Below are 18,108 nucleotides of genomic sequence, written 5' to 3' on the forward strand. Positions count from 1 at the left end.
TATGTCACTTTTGAGCAACATCTTGCTCAGTGTGTGTCTAGAGATGTTGTCCAAGTAGCAGTTGTGGAAAGAGTTTTGAAAATCTGTACTCAAGTACAAGTACTGTTACATTACAAAAACATTACCCAGTTATAAGTAAAAGCACCGATGTTAGTAAAATGTTTAAATAGAAGTACAAAGTACTCATCTCAAAAAGTATTAGTTACTTTCTAATAGTTGATGTTCAATACATTATCAATAGCAGACAGTCAATCACATTGAAATTACTCCCAGCTTCCTCTTTGTTCCTTTACAACAGGGTCACAAATTTTTGGTTTTCCATATCCGATGGTTGAAAATGATGACAAATGATCAATAATTAATAATGTCTATATACAAAATATGTTTTTTTAAAATTCAACTTAACTTAAAGTTTTAGATTCCTTATTCAACAAAAGTCTCTGCCAGATAAACAATGTTGAATGCTATTACTGACATTTCTAGACTATTGATTAAATATTCATGGATACAGTTTTAATTGGTTAAATTCTGACAATTAATTGATTTATGATTAATCATTAACATCCTTACTCCAAAGCTGTGCTGCTGCAGGCTTTTTCATCCATATTCCCTGGTTTTCTTTGGCCTGTTTGTGATCAGATCAATTGATTGATTACAAAAATGCAGATGAAAGGTTTGGACATTAACTCAACTTGTACTCAGTATTCAGTTCAGTCCCTCCAGGATTCTGTGGGCATTTTTTAGGGATTGTTGCAGCCTAAAATACCTGATTTTACAGCTTTTCTAAAAAATTGCAACACATATTGCAATGTTTTAGACATTTTTGCAATGTGATTGCAGGACCAAAAGAAAATTGCAAAAGAAAGTTGCAGTTTTTTTTTCATTTCATTTAAAATCAAAGGCGAACAAAACCGCAGAGTGTTCTAACTTCAACAAAAAGGCTCAGAATTACAAAAATTATAAAAATCTGCCCTATTTGTGAATGAAACAATGCATCAGGGGGGTATTCCACAAAGAAGCAAAATATTTTTGGAGCTGAAACTCAAAACAGCACAAAATTATAAAATAAGAATGCACACATGAAATGGTCAATAACAATGACAAATGTGTTTTCTTCAGTACCCGTGACAAACATAAAAAAAACATAAATGCAAAAACATTGAGTCAGTTCGTTGATGTTAGCACAGGGAACTGCTCTGGTTGGTGGAATTGGCAGGAAGCTACAATGATTGGTCAAATTTGCAGAAGGCAAAGGTGCAAGGTTGGACAGAATTCATGGGGATTGATTGAATTTGCATGAATTTTTGCAATCACAATATTGCAGCTTCCTGGAGGGGTTGTCTATTGTGATTTTGACACTAACTAACTGGAGAGAGATTTCAATGTTTTTCAGTGTTTTGAGCAACACAGACTATCTGATGGCTCAATCTAAGACTGGGTGATATAGCTGAAAAACCTATCATGATCATTAAGTTTCAATCAATAATTATTGATCATGTACATTGTGACTAATAACATGTTGTGTACTCCAACATATCTAAGAGGCCGTGATAAAGGTGATAAAATAAGTTTCTTGTATTAGCACTGGGCAAGACAGACAAAATCACTAAATTTTTGACCAAATATGCTGATATAGATATGTATCATTATCTCAACAATATTTACACAGTGAGATTTTTGATAGAAATTTGTCATCTCAGGATAAATCCCTTGAACTGTATCATTTCATTTTCAAGTGGGTCTCACACAGACACTCACAATTGGAGAAAAAAAATATAATGTAAAGGCAAATAATAGAAGAACTAGAACAGTCTGGTAAGTTCAGAAAATGACTTCACTTTGCTGTAATGCAGACTTTAAAACCAGGAAAAGACAACCCTTATACCATATTAATATCTAAAAATATCCAAAATATGAGATCATAGCTAGTCTCATATTGTGATTTGGTATAATATTGATATATTGCCCAGCCCAAGATGAATCCATCTTAAATGGAGCATTCAGTCAGTGGCTAAATGAAAAAAGAATTGCAACCAACAACAATGTAACAATGATGAATGAGAAGTGACATGATGCTCAACAACAGAATGGGCTGATTACCAATGAATCCCCAGATGACATATATGACCAGTGGAGAGTACCAGTGACAGTCATACTGGACATAAGTACATTATGTAAGCCTTGTTGCATAAAGCCACATTGAGACACAATCAGGCAATTGCAACTTTTAACCCCAGGGTTGTGTGGCAGCGTGGTGGTGTGGGTGATGTGCAGGGGTGTTTGTGCTGAGAACATAACAGCTGTAAGACAATTTTCCCTGATTCACCAGCTTTCTCGCACCACTCTCTGCACATTTAGTGCAGTTGTCACTATTTTGCATCATAAACTGCATACAGACCCAGACACTGAATCTGAGCACAAAAAATAAACTGAAGACATAAAAACTGAAGAGAATCATAGCTTAGATTTCACAGACGTTAAACGTGGTTAACATTGTGAAACTACAGTAGTGAGGTTAGATAAGCCATGCTAAACTATCTGATAAGCCATCCAAAGAAACTATTTGGAAAAGGGCAGGCGCTTTCAAGAAACCCCTGGCAGGTGATTGGATGAACAATCTGTCATGTCTAACACAGGCTAACTTTGACCAATCAGATCAACTGATGGAGCCAAAGCTGCTGTTCTTTGTTCTTCTTTGAATGAAGAAATACTCTCCAGTTCTGACATAACTGATGCTATCACAGTATTTATGCTAATCTCTGTTAGAGACGAGTCACTTCCATGGACACTTCTCACTCGCACACCTAAAACCACACCCATAGCTGATTACACCTCTGGTGCAGACACAAACAGATAACTTGGAGTCTGGCAAGATGGATTCTCACGTCATCTCACGATCTCACAAATGATGCCTCACAAGGTAAGCACATGTGGTTAACACTGTGAAACTTCAGCAATGTGATTAGATTTTAGCCATGCTAAACTACTTGGTTAGCTCAAATAAGTATGTTACCTATGTCACTTGACAGAATCGATGGAAGGCTAGTATGTAACGTGACATGAAATAATGCAGCACAACACAGCACAACACAACGCAGTTCACTTTTGGTTTCACATGAGATGAACCCCGGTCCCCTGAGTCAAAGTCCTGTGTTTGTTTAAACCCCCTATCCACCCCAACCAGCTCCTCCATATGTGGACTTTTCCCACTCTTTACACTTCGTCACCTGGCTTTCCCCTTTGCTCCTGTCATAACTACTACAACATAAAGAACTGCAGCCTAAAAATAAATGTGAATATGTTTTGTAATAAACAGATTTTATGGACAACCCATAGGCATGTTTTTCTGGTGAGGACAGGCTGCTCCTGGGAAGTTGCCACAGCAGAAATTATTTTATTCTCCAACTCAACAATGGTGAGGTTAACAGTAGAAATATAAAGTTCACATTACTGTACAAACACTAGCAATTTCCTCTTGCACATTTGTTTGTCTTGGCACATTTCTGTAATGAATGAAGGTTTTCATATTTATGTTTGTTTGCAGTATGTTGTCTGAACATGTCCTAAACTCCACTTTAACAGGTGCAACTGAGCAAATGCCTCATTGCATGGACGGACAGCTGGTTGGTTAGATCATTGTTTCCCAACCCTGGTCCTCAGAGCTCACTGCCCTGCATGTTTTAGATGTTTCCCTGCTCAAATAATCAGCTCATCATCAAGCCTCTGCAGAAGCCTGACAACAACCTGATCATTTGAATCAGGTGTGTTGGAGCAGAGAAACATCTAAAACATGCAGGGCAGTGGGCCCTGAGGACCAGGGTTGGGAAACCCTGGATTAGATGGATGGATGGATGGATGGATGGATGGATGGATGGATGGATGGATGGATGGATGGATGGATGGATGTGTATTACCTGAACCCTGGCCTCAGTGAGTTTGGTCCTCTGGGCTAGCTCCTCCCTGGTGTAGATGTCGGGGTAGTGGGTTCTCTCAAAAGCCTTCTCCAGCTCTTCCAGTTGCTCCGCTGTGAACGTAGTCCGACTCCTGCGCTGTTTCCTCTTCAGAGGGAGGTCCGGCTCTGACTCCACATCTGACACTTCATCCATCCGACTGCCTGGACAAACACACAGAGGGGACAAATGTCAGCATGTTTTATATACCTGGAATATGTGATAATGTCATGTCTATTGCCCACAAAGGGTGTCTCATTAGACCAGAAGGTTGGTCAGTGGGTATTAACTGCTGCAAAGTTAGACCCCTAAACTTTGATACAAATGAAATACAACATCTCTATAAGTTCCACCAACATTAACATGGCATCCACATTTATTGTCCTGAGCTGAAAACATAATGCTTCTGGCCATAAAATACATAATAATACATAATCATAAAAAAAAAGTTTTTTAAGTTTTGTTTTTTTTTTTGTTTTTTTTCAGTATTCTGACTCAGGGGCGGCACAGTGGTGCAGTGGTTAGCACTGCCGCCTCACAGCAAGACGGTCCTGAGTTCGATCCCCCAGCTGGTTGGGGCAGGGCCTTTCTGTGTGGAGTTTGCATGTTCTCCCCATGTCTGTGTGGGTTCTCTCCGGGTTCTCTGGCTTCCTCCCACAGTCCAAAGACATGCATGCTAGGTTAATTGGTGACTCTAAATTGCCCATAGGTGTGAGTGTGAGTGTGAGTGGTTGTTTGTCTCTATGTGTCAGCCCTGTGATGAACTGATGATGGATAGGCTCCAGCCCCCCATGACCCTTCCAGAATAAGCAGTTACAGAAAATGAATGAATGAATATTCTGACTCACAAAGGTCCTTTTTCATACAGTCGTGGATGTGCACAAAAAAATTGGGCTGATCGGTCCAGTAGTATTCAAGATTAGCTCCATACAAGATGCAGGTCCACTGATCACACACACACTAAACACACATGCAGAAGTGATCGCATAATCCCCTAATAAAGAACAAGTCAAAACAAAATGGAACCAGTTGGTCATTATCTCCACATTTGGTGCTGTTTGTTTGCCTCTGTTTCGACTGGATTACGAAACTTGGTAGAATTTGTAGGACAGGAAAAGGAAGAACCCATTAAATTTTGGAGTGGGTCCAAATGACAAGATAAATGCACTTATTAAGCAATTATTTTCCAGTTTTGTTAAACATGCCAGATAGGTCATATATATTAAAATCCAGTAGATGGTAGAAAACTTCGATAGTGACAAAACAACCAATTTTCACTTTAAGTGTAACATCACTTTATTCTCAAACTAAGGTTTGGCTGTGGAAATGTAAATACATGCATATCATGCAACTAATTTTACTCTTACTTACATCCAAATGTGAAATGTCTGCAATTAATTCCACCAGGGATATTACAGACAAATGTTCCAACTTTACACTCGTAAAGTAAGTTTGCCATGAACTATGTGTTTACAGATTTGCAGATCATAGAACAGTGAACTATTGGCCTTGGAGGAGGTTTGTGCTCTACAAGTGCCTTAGTTTCATATTTGATCAATATTAAAAGTCATCAAACCTGTCAACATACAATGTTTAGTTAACCAAAAGAGACATTTACCCAAATATCTATAGGATGGATCAACTATGTGTGGGGTGAAATCAAGTAAAGAACTTATACGATCAAACATTTTAAAAACCCCTGCAAACACATTTCTGTGTGTATTCTGTGTGTATACTGTTAAAAATGATGTCAAGCAACACACTTCCCAGGTGATTTCTTGTTGTATGTTGTATTGATGTCTGAGTGTTTTCTTTAACGATTTATTAATGATTAGAGAGGCTGCTTTCAGTTTATTTCCAAAGTTAAACTGTATTATATAAACATATATATTATAAACATGACAGGACAGAGGAACCTCTCAAAATCAGTGAAGTTCCACCCCACCCGCGTCCCACCCACTATTAATCAGAATGTTAATTTTTATGACCCAGCCTGCCTGTTTCACTGATTAACTGCAGTGCCTGCGGTTGTACTTGCAGTCTGCGTGTCACTAGTGCACATCCACGCATGTGCATGTCATAGTTGTGCTCTGGTACATAAACATATAGCACTATATCTCTGTTGCTTGGTACCAACTTCCAGCATATGTATCATAACTGTATGTGACCATTTGCCCTGTGGTTCTCTTGTCTATCAATAACAAATTAAGTGATTCAAAGAGTCGCATCATGTGTCAGTGATTAACAGCAGCAAAACTTCCTACAGATACAGAGAGAGGGAGGCAGAGGAAGGAGGGATAAATGATGCTTCAAATAGCTCAGCCTGCAATGATTTCTCTGTATGGTTATTTATATGACAAAACAATTTTCTTCTGCTTGGTAAGTACAATTCACTATCAAAACCTGCATATCCCAGCATCCCTCAGGGCACAGTGCTGAGAGTTGGGGTGGAATGAGGGGTGCTAATCTCTCCAGACCACCTTGGTGATGTGTGTAGCACCATTCTTTCAGTGTGGGCCTCAGGGCAGCCCAGACAAACACACTGGCAGGCTGAAAATAGTGCCCAAATATTTATTGTGTAGCTGATTTCACTCACATACAATGTGTCCATGCTGCCGATCAGAAGGAGCCGTGCAAGATTATCTGATGCATGCACGGATCTGTTTCAAATGAGGCTGCCTACTGTACCAGGACTGGAGAGCAGTCATTGTGACTTATAATGCTCTATAACAGGGGTCCCTAACAGGCGGACTGCGGTCCGAGTCCGGACCCACACGCCGTCCTATACGGACCCGGACCTATAACCAAAAAATTATTAAGAGATTTTACAGTTTGAACGACGCTTCTATTTTAACTGGCGCAACTTTTCTAGTCTTTCCGCCGCTGGTTTATCTGATCAGGAAACACACAGACCAACTGCAGAGAAGCTGCGTGTGGAGGAGACTGTTGTTAATGACAGAGTTTATTACAACAGAAACTAACATGATGGTTAATGACATCGACACCAACCAGATGCACTTATAAAATTAAACAACTGTATAAAGAGGCCTATACATAAAACAGGAGAGTCTGTGTTTCTCTGTGAGAAACTTTCAGATCTTCTCACAGCAGAGTGAACAGGTGAGGGAGGAGAGGAGGGCAGACTGATCACTAATCAATCACTGATACCGTCGTCCTCTCGGACTGATTAAAAAAATAAAAATGACAAAATTGGTGACAAACCAAACCTGGGTGTCCACACAAATAAAGTCTTTGTGTGAAACACTGCAGTGTAACATCGTGCTGTTTACAGACAGTCTGCTGTCCATAGTTTAGTTAGTCTGTAGTGTAGTTAGACAGAGACAGAGAGAGTCATGTCTAGAAGGGAACCCTACACCTGCGACAGATCGTGCCAGTTTAATTATTTTAGTAGAAATTACGAACACAAATCTCGCGAGAGTTGTGCAAATAAAGAGTTACCTTCTAGACACGACTGAAAAAGGTGCGCAGCTCCAGAAATAGAAAATCATGTCGTGGTGTCGATGTTTTTAATGTGGCGGGCCGCCATAAATAAAACACTATTCACTGATCCACAGAGAGTCACTGAAACACTGATCACTGACCTGCTGTGATACAAAAAATACTCACATTCTTTACTTAGGTAAAAACACTAATACCACAATGTAAAAATACCTAATTACTAATTTATACTAATTTAATTTAAAAGTCTTGCATGTTTTTGTTTCCATTTTTGAAAAATCAACATTTTTATTGCGTTGTTGTAATTTTAATGGTATTCTTATTGGTATTTTTTGATGACTAAATACAGACCTGCAAACTCAAGAGGAGAAAAAGGTGTCATGTTGGTAAACCAGTCCCCTGTCCTCTCGGGGTCTGTGAGCGTCTGTCCTGCTCCAGAAGAAAAATGTTGTGATTTTAACGTGAACAAAACATTCTGGTGACTGTTTCAGTTAAAACAGTTAGTTCCATCTTCTGTTTGTGGTTTCTGCAGACATTACTACCTCTACTTTTACCTTTGTACTTGAAAGAAAAGTAAAAACAGTAAAAGCAAATCTACATTAACCCTGTAAGACCCACTGTTGCAGAATTACAACAATTTTTGTTATCCCCCAAAACCCCCTTTTTTTTTTTTTTTTTTTTGGTTCAATCACATTAACATACTCGTTTGGTCCTATTGTTCGGTCTCAGAATGCTATTGGGTCATACATTTGTATATAAGGCCTGCCATCGGGTCAAGAAGTCACACAACCTCCAGATTTTTGAGAGAGCATCATCCCCTCGATTTACTGGACTGGATTTATCTGATTGAAGTAAGTAAAATGCTTTAAATATTTTTTTTTTGTGTTTATTACAGTGTCTAGAACATGTCCATATGTAGTCATTGTGGAAAATGTGCCTTACATTTTATTTAGAGCTTGTTTTGTAATTGTTGCAATATTACAACGTTGGGTGAATGTGGTAGTCAAAACAACCCTGTTTTGAGAGGAACTTCAATTTAAATTTTCCCAATATAACTTTAAACTACACATGATTTACACATTCTAGCCTGATATTAGATTACATATTATTGTATTAGAAACTAGTGTGCAAAGATATATTTCCATATCTAATCATTTTCTTTTACTTATAATGATTTCTAACCACCTTCAACTCTCAGTATTTTCCCCTTATCACAGAAAGCAGGACTTTCTAACAAAGAAATTCTGTTTGTGCATGTCTGCCCTTTGTCTTGGCTATCAATAAGAAAATGTTCCTATCAATTCATAGTCAAAGCAGTTGTGGGGGATGCTTGGGGGAGGGCATTTTTCCATTGTTCTGGAACAGGTGTTGATGTTCAGGAATGTAAGGTGTTGTTGTAAATTGGAGGCTACCTGCATACCTATTAGTATGATAATCAGAGTTTACAATTGGTCAGCTATACACTATTGTGTGACCAGTTAAATGTTTGAATAGGTTACTTCAGTGCAATGTGTAAACGCTTCATATTGAAATCAATATCCCCACCATCCCCTCTTTTTCTGCAGGTTATCTAGAATCTAATAAGAATGTGTGCTGTTTATATATACATTTGTTTCAATCTTATTTTTTCCATTTCAGAATGCCACCAGCAAGGAGAGATCTTCGGTACAATGTGCAGGATGTGATTGGGATTGTCCAAAATGGAGAGAGTGATGTGGACATAGAGTTTGACGACACTGATGCGAGTGACGAGGACTCAATCATCCCTAGGTGATGGGAGTCCAAACGGTCCCTCTTCCAAGAAAGCATGTGCACACCCCCCACAGGATGTGCGCAAGGACCTAACTGGACATTTCCCAATGAAGGTGAAGAGAGGACGCTGCAGACATTGCAGTAAAGGGTATACTAATACCCAATGCAGCAAGTGTGATGTTTGCCTCTGTTTTTCAGAGGACAAGAACTGTTTCTGGGACTATCACTGTAAATAAATGTCAAAGTTCTAGTTGTTGCAATAAATGACTGTTCATAACAACATAACTGAGATTATTTTTCATGTTATACTGTTCTGGGACAAAAGCAAAACCCTGCAAATGAATCCTTAGTTCTGTATTGTTGTTCAGACAATGAGTACAAATACAGGAGATTCTGCTCCCCATTGAGCCCAACGTTGCAATATTACAACATTTCTGTAAAAACTTACAAAAACATTTTTTTTAAAAAAACACCTCATTTTTAGCATCAACGGCCTCCTACAACAACATCTTAATGGTTGAAAAAAAATTTTTTAGTGTTTTTCTATATTTGGGTTTTACAGGGTTAAAAGTAAAGTTACTTTACTGAGTATTTTTACTTGAGCAATTTCTACTTGTTCATTTAATAGACCTGTTTTATCTTCTCTTTTGTATATTACCATTGTTCTTAAATAAAACAAAAGTAATGTAATAGAAAAAAATGCAGAACACGCAATATTTCTTATCTAATTACTCGATTAATCACCAGAATAATGGATAGATTATGCTTTAATTTTACTGGTTCGGCTCACTTGAGATCAAATTGGACACAGGACACAGCTCCATACTGTTCCATACTGTGGCAAAGGTGCCAAAATTCAACCATTTCTCATAAAATCCAACTTTTGCTTTTGCTTATAATAAAGAAAAGTGATTTATAGAGAGGCTGTTCCTGCATGCAAATACACTGAATGACTATGTTGCTGGGCAAAATGTAGTTGAGCTGAAAAGTGCCCTGAGATAACTTCTTTTGTGATTTGGTACTCGCCAAATAAAACTGACTTGACATAAAGTGACAGACAGTTTCAAGTGTTGGAGACCAAGAGCTGCCTACAGCCAAATTCAAGACCAAATGCCCACAATTTGACCCGTGGCTACAAATTATTCAACCAAAATATGGAATAAAAGGACACAAAATCCACCAATGCTACGTGTTAGTATTGTTTTTAATTTAAAAATAAAACCATGGTGGTGAAATGTAAATTCCAACTCTATGACTTTTTGAGTTGATGCATTGTAAAAGATGAAAGTTTGTGACATATATTTGACATTTATCATTAGGTGGCGACCTCTAGTGAGTGTAGTAATTATATGACAGGAGCAGACGAAGAAGCCCCCCCCCCCATGATTGCGAAGTCATGACTGGCTGACCCTGAATTTAATTGGCTAGTATTCTTTGCTTTTGTTGATTTGGGCATTAGTGTTAGGTGCATTCTCGGTAGGTTTAGGCATGAGGAGTGGCAGGCTTTGCTTTGGCCATCCTGGGAAAAAATATTGTATGTAAGTTAAAGACTGTCTACATTTGGAGTAGGGCTGTTCGATTTGGTAAAATAAAATTAATTATTTTATTTTGACTGAAACTGTGATATGCAATGGGATAAGTGAATTTGTGGAAATGATCGGTTTTGCATTACAATTTTCATGTTCACTGAAAAAAAAAACCCTATTAAAATCATAATAATGTGTCATTTTTTTAGGTCTGCACTGAACAAACATAACTTTTAAGCCAGGTCATCTTTGCAGCACTACAGTACCTCATTGTAATGCCATTTTCTCACACATTTTTCCTTTTTAAACTTGCAATTTGGTTCTCTGATTTGGATATTGCACTTGGCCACATTGTCACTTTATTGTGATTGCAATTAATTGTGCAGCCCTAGTTTGGAGCAGGTGGTTTGGATGGATCAAACACAGGACTTTCACCCTGGAGACCAAGATTCGTGTCTCCTGTGAAACCAAGAGTAAAAGTTGGCTTATTTCAAGTTTTAAGTTATGTATGTAACCATGTGTTTGATGTTGATGCTTGTTGTTGGTACTCTCCACTGGTCATACTTGTTGTTGGGTCATCGTGTTGGTTAATGGAATTTCTCTGTTGGCATATTGTGTTTTTTCTCTTTAAGTTGTAAGTATGTAATTCAGCAGGCAACATCTCACAATTTAACAGACAGAGACCAACATTAATTGCACAGAGGTTTCCTGAATGTGTTTGCACAGTAAAGAGAGTTTCAGAGGAGCAGAGCAAATATGCAAGACTCTGTCTGATGTACTTTCCATGTAAATGTATTTTTGTGGATATTTCTCCACGCTGTATTGATTTGTTTGTTTGAGTGCATTCATTCTGTGCTGAAGTTGGTCATGTGCCATTGACGTACGAACGAAAAGGCCCATCAAACTGGCTTAGATAACTACAGGGTCGGCTCTGTAGTTTAATTAAACAAGGAATTATGGGATTAGTGTGCAGCTCCCATTACAGGCCACTGGAAGAGTCTCAGGGAGAATATCTTTTTGTATTCCCCCCTGGCTGCCCCCCTTGAAAGCTCCCACTAGAGAATTCTCAAAGGATTACATGTGGCCGCAGGACATGCTGCTGCATTAATTAAATCAATTCTTTCAGCAGTTAGTCCCCACAAAGATTTGTTTTCCTAAAAACCAAGGTAGAAAAAAACATCTATATTTATACACATGCACATCTTTGAACAAAGTTTCCATATACAGTTACTGTATGTCTTGTTTGTTGCTGGTGGGTTGGTGGAGTGGGGGATGGTGTGTGGGGGGGTTGCTGCAAAGCAATTTGGCACTAACTCAGCGTGACAACACTTGAGGCCGCTGCAGTGGGCTGGGATCACTTTCCAAAAGGCACCTCTGAGTCCTGCGGGTGCTGCTGCGACGAGATGGACTCTATTTGTTTTCCCTCCACATGCTGCTGGATTTAGGGGAGGAGAGGGGCAGAGGTGGGAGGGTGGGAGGGAGTGAAAATGAGGCGTCGCCGCCTCACAGTGTTTTCGCTCTCTGACTCTTCCTTTCTGTCTCTGTCGGCCCACTCAGTGTGGATTTGGCCTTTGGCTAAGAAAACTTGCCGTGAGCCTTGTTATTTTCCTGTTTGCCTGTTTTCTTTTCTTTTGAATCACCTCATTCCAAAGCAGCCACCTTATTCTTATTTCTTCTCAGGATTGATAGCAGCAATGAAGCTGCACAAAAACTACTTTATTAGGTTTAGGAAAAGATTATAGTTTGGGTTAAAATAACAGTTACATATGTTACGTGATGGAAGTGACGTCAATTGTGCAACGACATTACTCACATGGCGCACATACTTTGGTTGTAAAATGGTTATAGTTTGGTTAGGTTTAGGCACAAAAAACTACTTAGGGTACAGAAAAGCTTGTGGTTAGGCTCAAAATATCACATGATACATATCATACACGTTATGTACGTCATATGATGGAAGTGATGACGCAACAGATGTCACATCAATAGTACAATTTGGGGGGGGGGGCGCTCCCATAGCTCAGTTGGTAGAGTGTCACCCCATGTACTGAGGCTGTTGGTTCTCTGCAGCGGTCGCTGGGTCGATTCCCACCTGTGACCTATTTGCTGCATGTCATCCCCCCCCTCTACCCCCCTTTCCTGCTCAAAAATAAGCCCAAAAATAATTTAAAAGAAAATAATAATACAATTTGATGTTACTCAGAACTTTAAATAACAATACATTTAGCTTTTGTTCCGGAACTTGAGACTTGGGTGAAAAATCTGTGCTTGTTTGAGTCGTCCATCCACACATCCAGCCCACCTCCTCCTCCAACTACAGACTTTCTCTACTTTTCTTGTCATGTTTACTACGACCACTAGGGTGCACCACCTAACAATAGACAGACATATCAGTCAGAATAAGCTGCTTGCAATTGTAACCAACACACGTTTTTCTGGCAAGGACGGGCTATGATTGAATAATTCCTCCAGCACATCTACCACCAACAGAAATCACAATTGTACTTTGGCTGTTGTTAAGACTGTGAGTTTTTGTTTCGTTCTAGCTAGGGATGTGAATCAAAAACTAGATCCAGCTGAGAACCAGTTCACCGAGCTTAGCATTTCCTTTTATCAATGCCGGCATGTTTTCCTGACAGTTGTACATTGCAAAACAATGACATCCAACTCCTGCATTTACATTGCTGGACAGAAGGAGTCGTGTCAGAGAGGAAGACACAGTCCAAAGCGTGGCTTCATTTCATTGTTGTAATGTAAAATTATCATTATAAGTAAGGCTGGAATAATAATAGTAGTTTACGAGTACCACCACTGCCTCAACTGAGCAGCATGTCCATTACCATCGGTAAATATCCTATTATACTAACATCAGCACCACATAGGCAGACTAACTAAGAAAACCTAAATGAAAATGAATGTTGTACAAATCTCCTCTCATTTCATCCAGTTTAAGTGACGACAGATGGACCGTTGCTGCAGCCAGCTTGACTTGCACTCAGACTCAGAAATAGTACTTTTTTTCACACACAGAAAATTGATCGGGAATCAGTAAGGGAACTGATAAAGAATCACACTGATAAACATAATTGATAATGGCATTGGTATCAATAATATTTTCTCAATACCCAGTCCTAGTCCTACCTTAGCATCATATAAAACATAGAAAAAAATATATTTAGAAAATATATTTTGGAAATAAATAAAATAAAATATTTTCTGAAAAAATAACTTGTGGGTGTGTGTCCATTCCCTTTTTGCAGCTGAATGTCAGTGGAAAATGACATAACAAAACTTTGAGATGAAATGAGCTATGGGAGCAGCCCCAGAGATGAAATGTTGAGTTGTGTACTCATATTATCCTAAATGTTTCCACGTTTCCAATGTTCAAACCAGAGAAATCTGTCATTTATTCTGGGTAAAGGTGCATTAAATTTGGTTGCCTGCTCCAACTTCCTGGGACACATGGGGCACCCCAGTGTTTTGTCCACTAGAACGTTACTTAGGACGTCACTTTACCACATTTTGTCCACTAGAAGGGCATCCCCAAGGACACATTATCATGTTTTGTCCACTGTAGGGGCAATTTAGGGGGCACTTTATCACATTTTATCTACAATAGGAGCATCCAAGAGAGCACTTCAGACATGGTGCCACCAGGGAAGCAATCCCTGATTACTGTTTTCATGTGAGAGACCCCTAGTAGCAGAAATGACATATTGTCACATGAAAACATTTTATATTTGTATGTGCGTACATTGGACTGACTTACTCTACAGATCAGGTTCACTGATGCAGAGTCATAAAGGCTCTGTGTCAAAGGTCAAAGGTTTGACACAAAAAATGTGTGTCTCTTTTCTTCAGTAGCATCTGTCCATGCAGACAGTTTGAGTTTTATTTGTGCAGGTTTTACCTCCAGCCCCAAACAATAGAGGAGATTAGATTTATGGCACTGAAATATGAGAAAATTCAACAGAAATGTGTATTTCCAGAGACTCATCTCTGTCCCCATTTCTCTGAAGAATCCAAAGACCTCCCAGTGAACTGGACTTTTTTTTTAATCACAACTACTTTCTATGTAAAAAAATAAATAAATAAATAAATAAATAAATAAATACTATGAATTTAAAAAAACAAACAGCAGTAAAACTAGTATGAGGAACCCCTGTGTTGTAGCACTAAATGAAGAATGAATAATGTGTTTTGCCTTTAAGTTGGAGACTTTATAGAAAGTGGGTCACCTGAGAGCGGATTTGAAAAGGCGAGCTGAGAACGCAGCTCACAGTGATTGGACATGTAAATGAAAGTGCACGTTGTGGCACGGTGTCGCCGCCAGTGACAACCTCCACAGCGCTGCTGCTCTGCTATTGCATGCTTGCAAGCAGCTCCAAGCTCACTTTGGATGGCAGCACAATGCGGATCCCCAGGATGGAGGAGAATAAAGTTTGACAGGCCGGTGGATCAGGAGGGTCAGCTCCTCTCTCCAGCTGATAATGGAAAGCAGAGATTATGCTAATGAGACAGACGCCTAGAGCCGATAGAGGGGCTAAACCTGGACTTCATCTTTGTCTCCACCAGATCCCTCAATTGGCATGCTATGTCTTATCAGGAAAATGGGAGCATGGTGCAGCTCCTCACACACACACACACACACACACACACACACACATACACACACACACAAACTCAGAGGGTTTGCAAATGCGCTGCAGCATAAATAACAAGGTGCTCACTTCAGTTCCACACAACAGCCTGGTTCTGTTACACAGAGAATACAATTAGTATAGAAACACATTCATGCTTGTATTTTGTATCACAGCCCTGGCATAGTGTGCAGCAACTTCAACACACACACACACACACACACACACACACACACACACACACACACACACACACACACACACACACACACACGCTGTGAAAAAACAAATCTAATTAAATAATTACGGTCCAATTCCATCCAAAGCCACTTATTCATTGTTGCAGTAAAATGGGACACTCTGATTACTTAATAATGATAGCTGTAATTCCATTTGCCTGTTCTACTGAGAGTGATTTATCACCAAATTAATACCCAATTATGTTTTTCAGAGTGCTCACCAAGATTCAGTGTGTGTTGTGTCCCTCTGAGCACACAGCCTCCAAATGTTTGACTTGATTTGACTCTTCCAGTCCTGAACAATCATTCTGATGTTGTCTGATTGTAATTAAACATGCCTGTAGACTCCTAATGGGATCATTCTGAGCACAGGAAGCAAATGCAGCATCTCATTGCACAACACTGTGTAATCAATACTGCAGAAATTAGAGCTTCAATCGGGCCTTAAAAGTTGAGCCCAATAAGGCCCAAGCCCAACAAAATTCTGCCAGAGCCCGACTCAGACCCATTCTTCTTTAGCATATTTCAGCCTGAACCCGATTACAGCCTGACATTTTTCTTAACAAGCTTCCTTCCATGTACCAAACAGTAGGAGTTAGCAGTGACAGGACAGTACATGGGGGGAATTTGAATTGGCAACAACAAAACTGGGAAGAAAAGTGAAAATAGTAGTACCACTACTACTTAACCCGTGGGGTTTGGGCACAGATCTCAAGCTCTAACCTACACCATCCTGTAGATGGAATTTGCATTATGAAAGATATCCTTGGAGGGCAAATATTTAATCAGTGTGTGTATTGTGTTGTGTATGGTTTAGACACAGGGCTGCAGCCAGGGTTCAACATATATTTAGGTGAGGAATATGATTATGACTATAAGAGCTGAGTATGTCATTTATACTCTTTATAAACTGGTTGTGAAAGTTTGTGTAAGGCAACAATAAATGTGTTCTGAGTTTGTCACACCACAGTAACATGTTATTAACCACCCAGCCAAATTTGAAGGGAAAAAAATTAAACATATAAAATTAGGTCTCAAAATCACACACAAAAAAAGATCAGTTTTCTCTGCTCTGAAACACGGGAGGTGTGTCCATTCTGCTGTCTCAGCATCAAACACCACTACAAATCTACACTGAAAACCACTTGAAACATGGACGCTCCATGTAGAAGCTTTATTGGGCATGTCCAGACATGTTTGAGCCACCAGAGCCAGAGGACGGTGACAGGATGGTATTTTTTTAGTTCTGTGTCAGGTTGTTGGAACTGAAGTGAGCTGAAGTGAACTGCTGGACTGATTTGGACTGAGAGAGTCACTGAAGGTAACTGAACGAGGCGGCATTGTTCGTGTGTCAGTTCATGGGGCTGGTATAGTGTTGAGGTACCATGACTCTGACACATCAGAAAGACATGTTTCAACAACAGTTTAACCTTCTAACCTCACAGTTCAGTACTACACAGTTCTCAGTATTTTCACGTTTCAGCTATTTTCTAACATGTATAATGTGTTTAGAAGAAAAATTTCCTTGACACAGACTTTAAGATTCCCTGGACTTACATGAAACTGACTGAGGTCTTTGATTGGACAGTGTTATTTTAGAATGAGAGACGGGATGGGACTGACAACAGTCCTGCATTGACTGACAGACTGCTGTGTGTAAACTGTGGCTTCTGCTGGAAAATACTGACAATGCTGTTCCCCACTTTGACCAAGACATGGGGACAAAGACTGACAGAGCTCTGGAGAGCAGCATGAAACTAATTATGGGTCATTTTGAAAATCATATTAGTTCCAGTATAATTACACCCAGGATCTGCTTTCAGAGTCGCTCCACAGGCTCTGACCAGTCAAACAGACCGCGTTGGTTCAACAATTGATGAATTTATTAGTGCAAAACCAAGTGTTCCTCTCTGAACAGCCTGTTGATGCTTCAGCTGTTGTGTTTGTGTGTTTGAGACATGAAAGAAGGAGAAAGTCTTTTCTAGTGTGCTGTCTCTGATAAAGATCTCTTTCTCTACTATCTGCTCAGCTCGAGGGCAGGATTTATCCCCACCTGCCTGCTCTCCTCACTGCAGACACTCTGCATTGTCAAACCATGACCGGCTGCTACACACCTCCCTGCAACTTCACTGCACTGTTATTTACATCAACCAGAATCACAGACAAGAAGCTCATCAACACCATGAACCAGATTTCACTATCAAAATGAAAACAGTACAGTCATGGCCAACAGAAGAATGAGAGTCAAGTGAGAAAATGGATGTCAGTTTCGAGTTTCCAACATATATGCTCTCTTCAAACTATAAAGAAGAAGGGTGTTTGGAGAATTTTAACTCTCACATAATGCATGCTGTTGATACGCTGCACCTGCAGTCAAGAAGTAAATATTGCTCTGACTCATTTTTACTAAACTGTACAAGAAAATAATCAGTAGAAACACAAGAAGCTGCTGCAGGTTTACGTTAAGAAAACAAAACATTTTTATGTTCAGCATAATTCTGCAACTCCCTATAATAATGTGTATGTGTTATGTTTTGGTTAT

General features: G+C 39.4%; 1 protein-coding gene across 2 annotated transcripts in view; it reads right to left on the reverse strand.

Moving 5' to 3' along the window:
- The window catches only part of LOC146326219 (paired box protein Pax-7-like), a 94,623-nt gene that overhangs the window by 51,059 nt on the left and 25,456 nt on the right, over positions 1–18,108 (reverse strand). For both annotated transcript variants that reach the window (XM_084721967.1, XM_084721966.1), the window contains exon 5: positions 3,915–4,114. In XM_084721967.1, coding sequence (XP_084578093.1) covers positions 3,915–4,114 — 200 coding nt within the window. The remainder of the gene's footprint in view (positions 1–3,914; positions 4,115–18,108) is intronic.

Source organism: Lutjanus erythropterus, chromosome 6, assembly GCF_056507025.1.
Source record: "Lutjanus erythropterus isolate fLutEry1 chromosome 6, fLutEry1.hap2, whole genome shotgun sequence".
NCBI lineage: Eukaryota > Metazoa > Chordata > Actinopteri > Lutjaniformes > Lutjanidae > Lutjanus > Lutjanus erythropterus.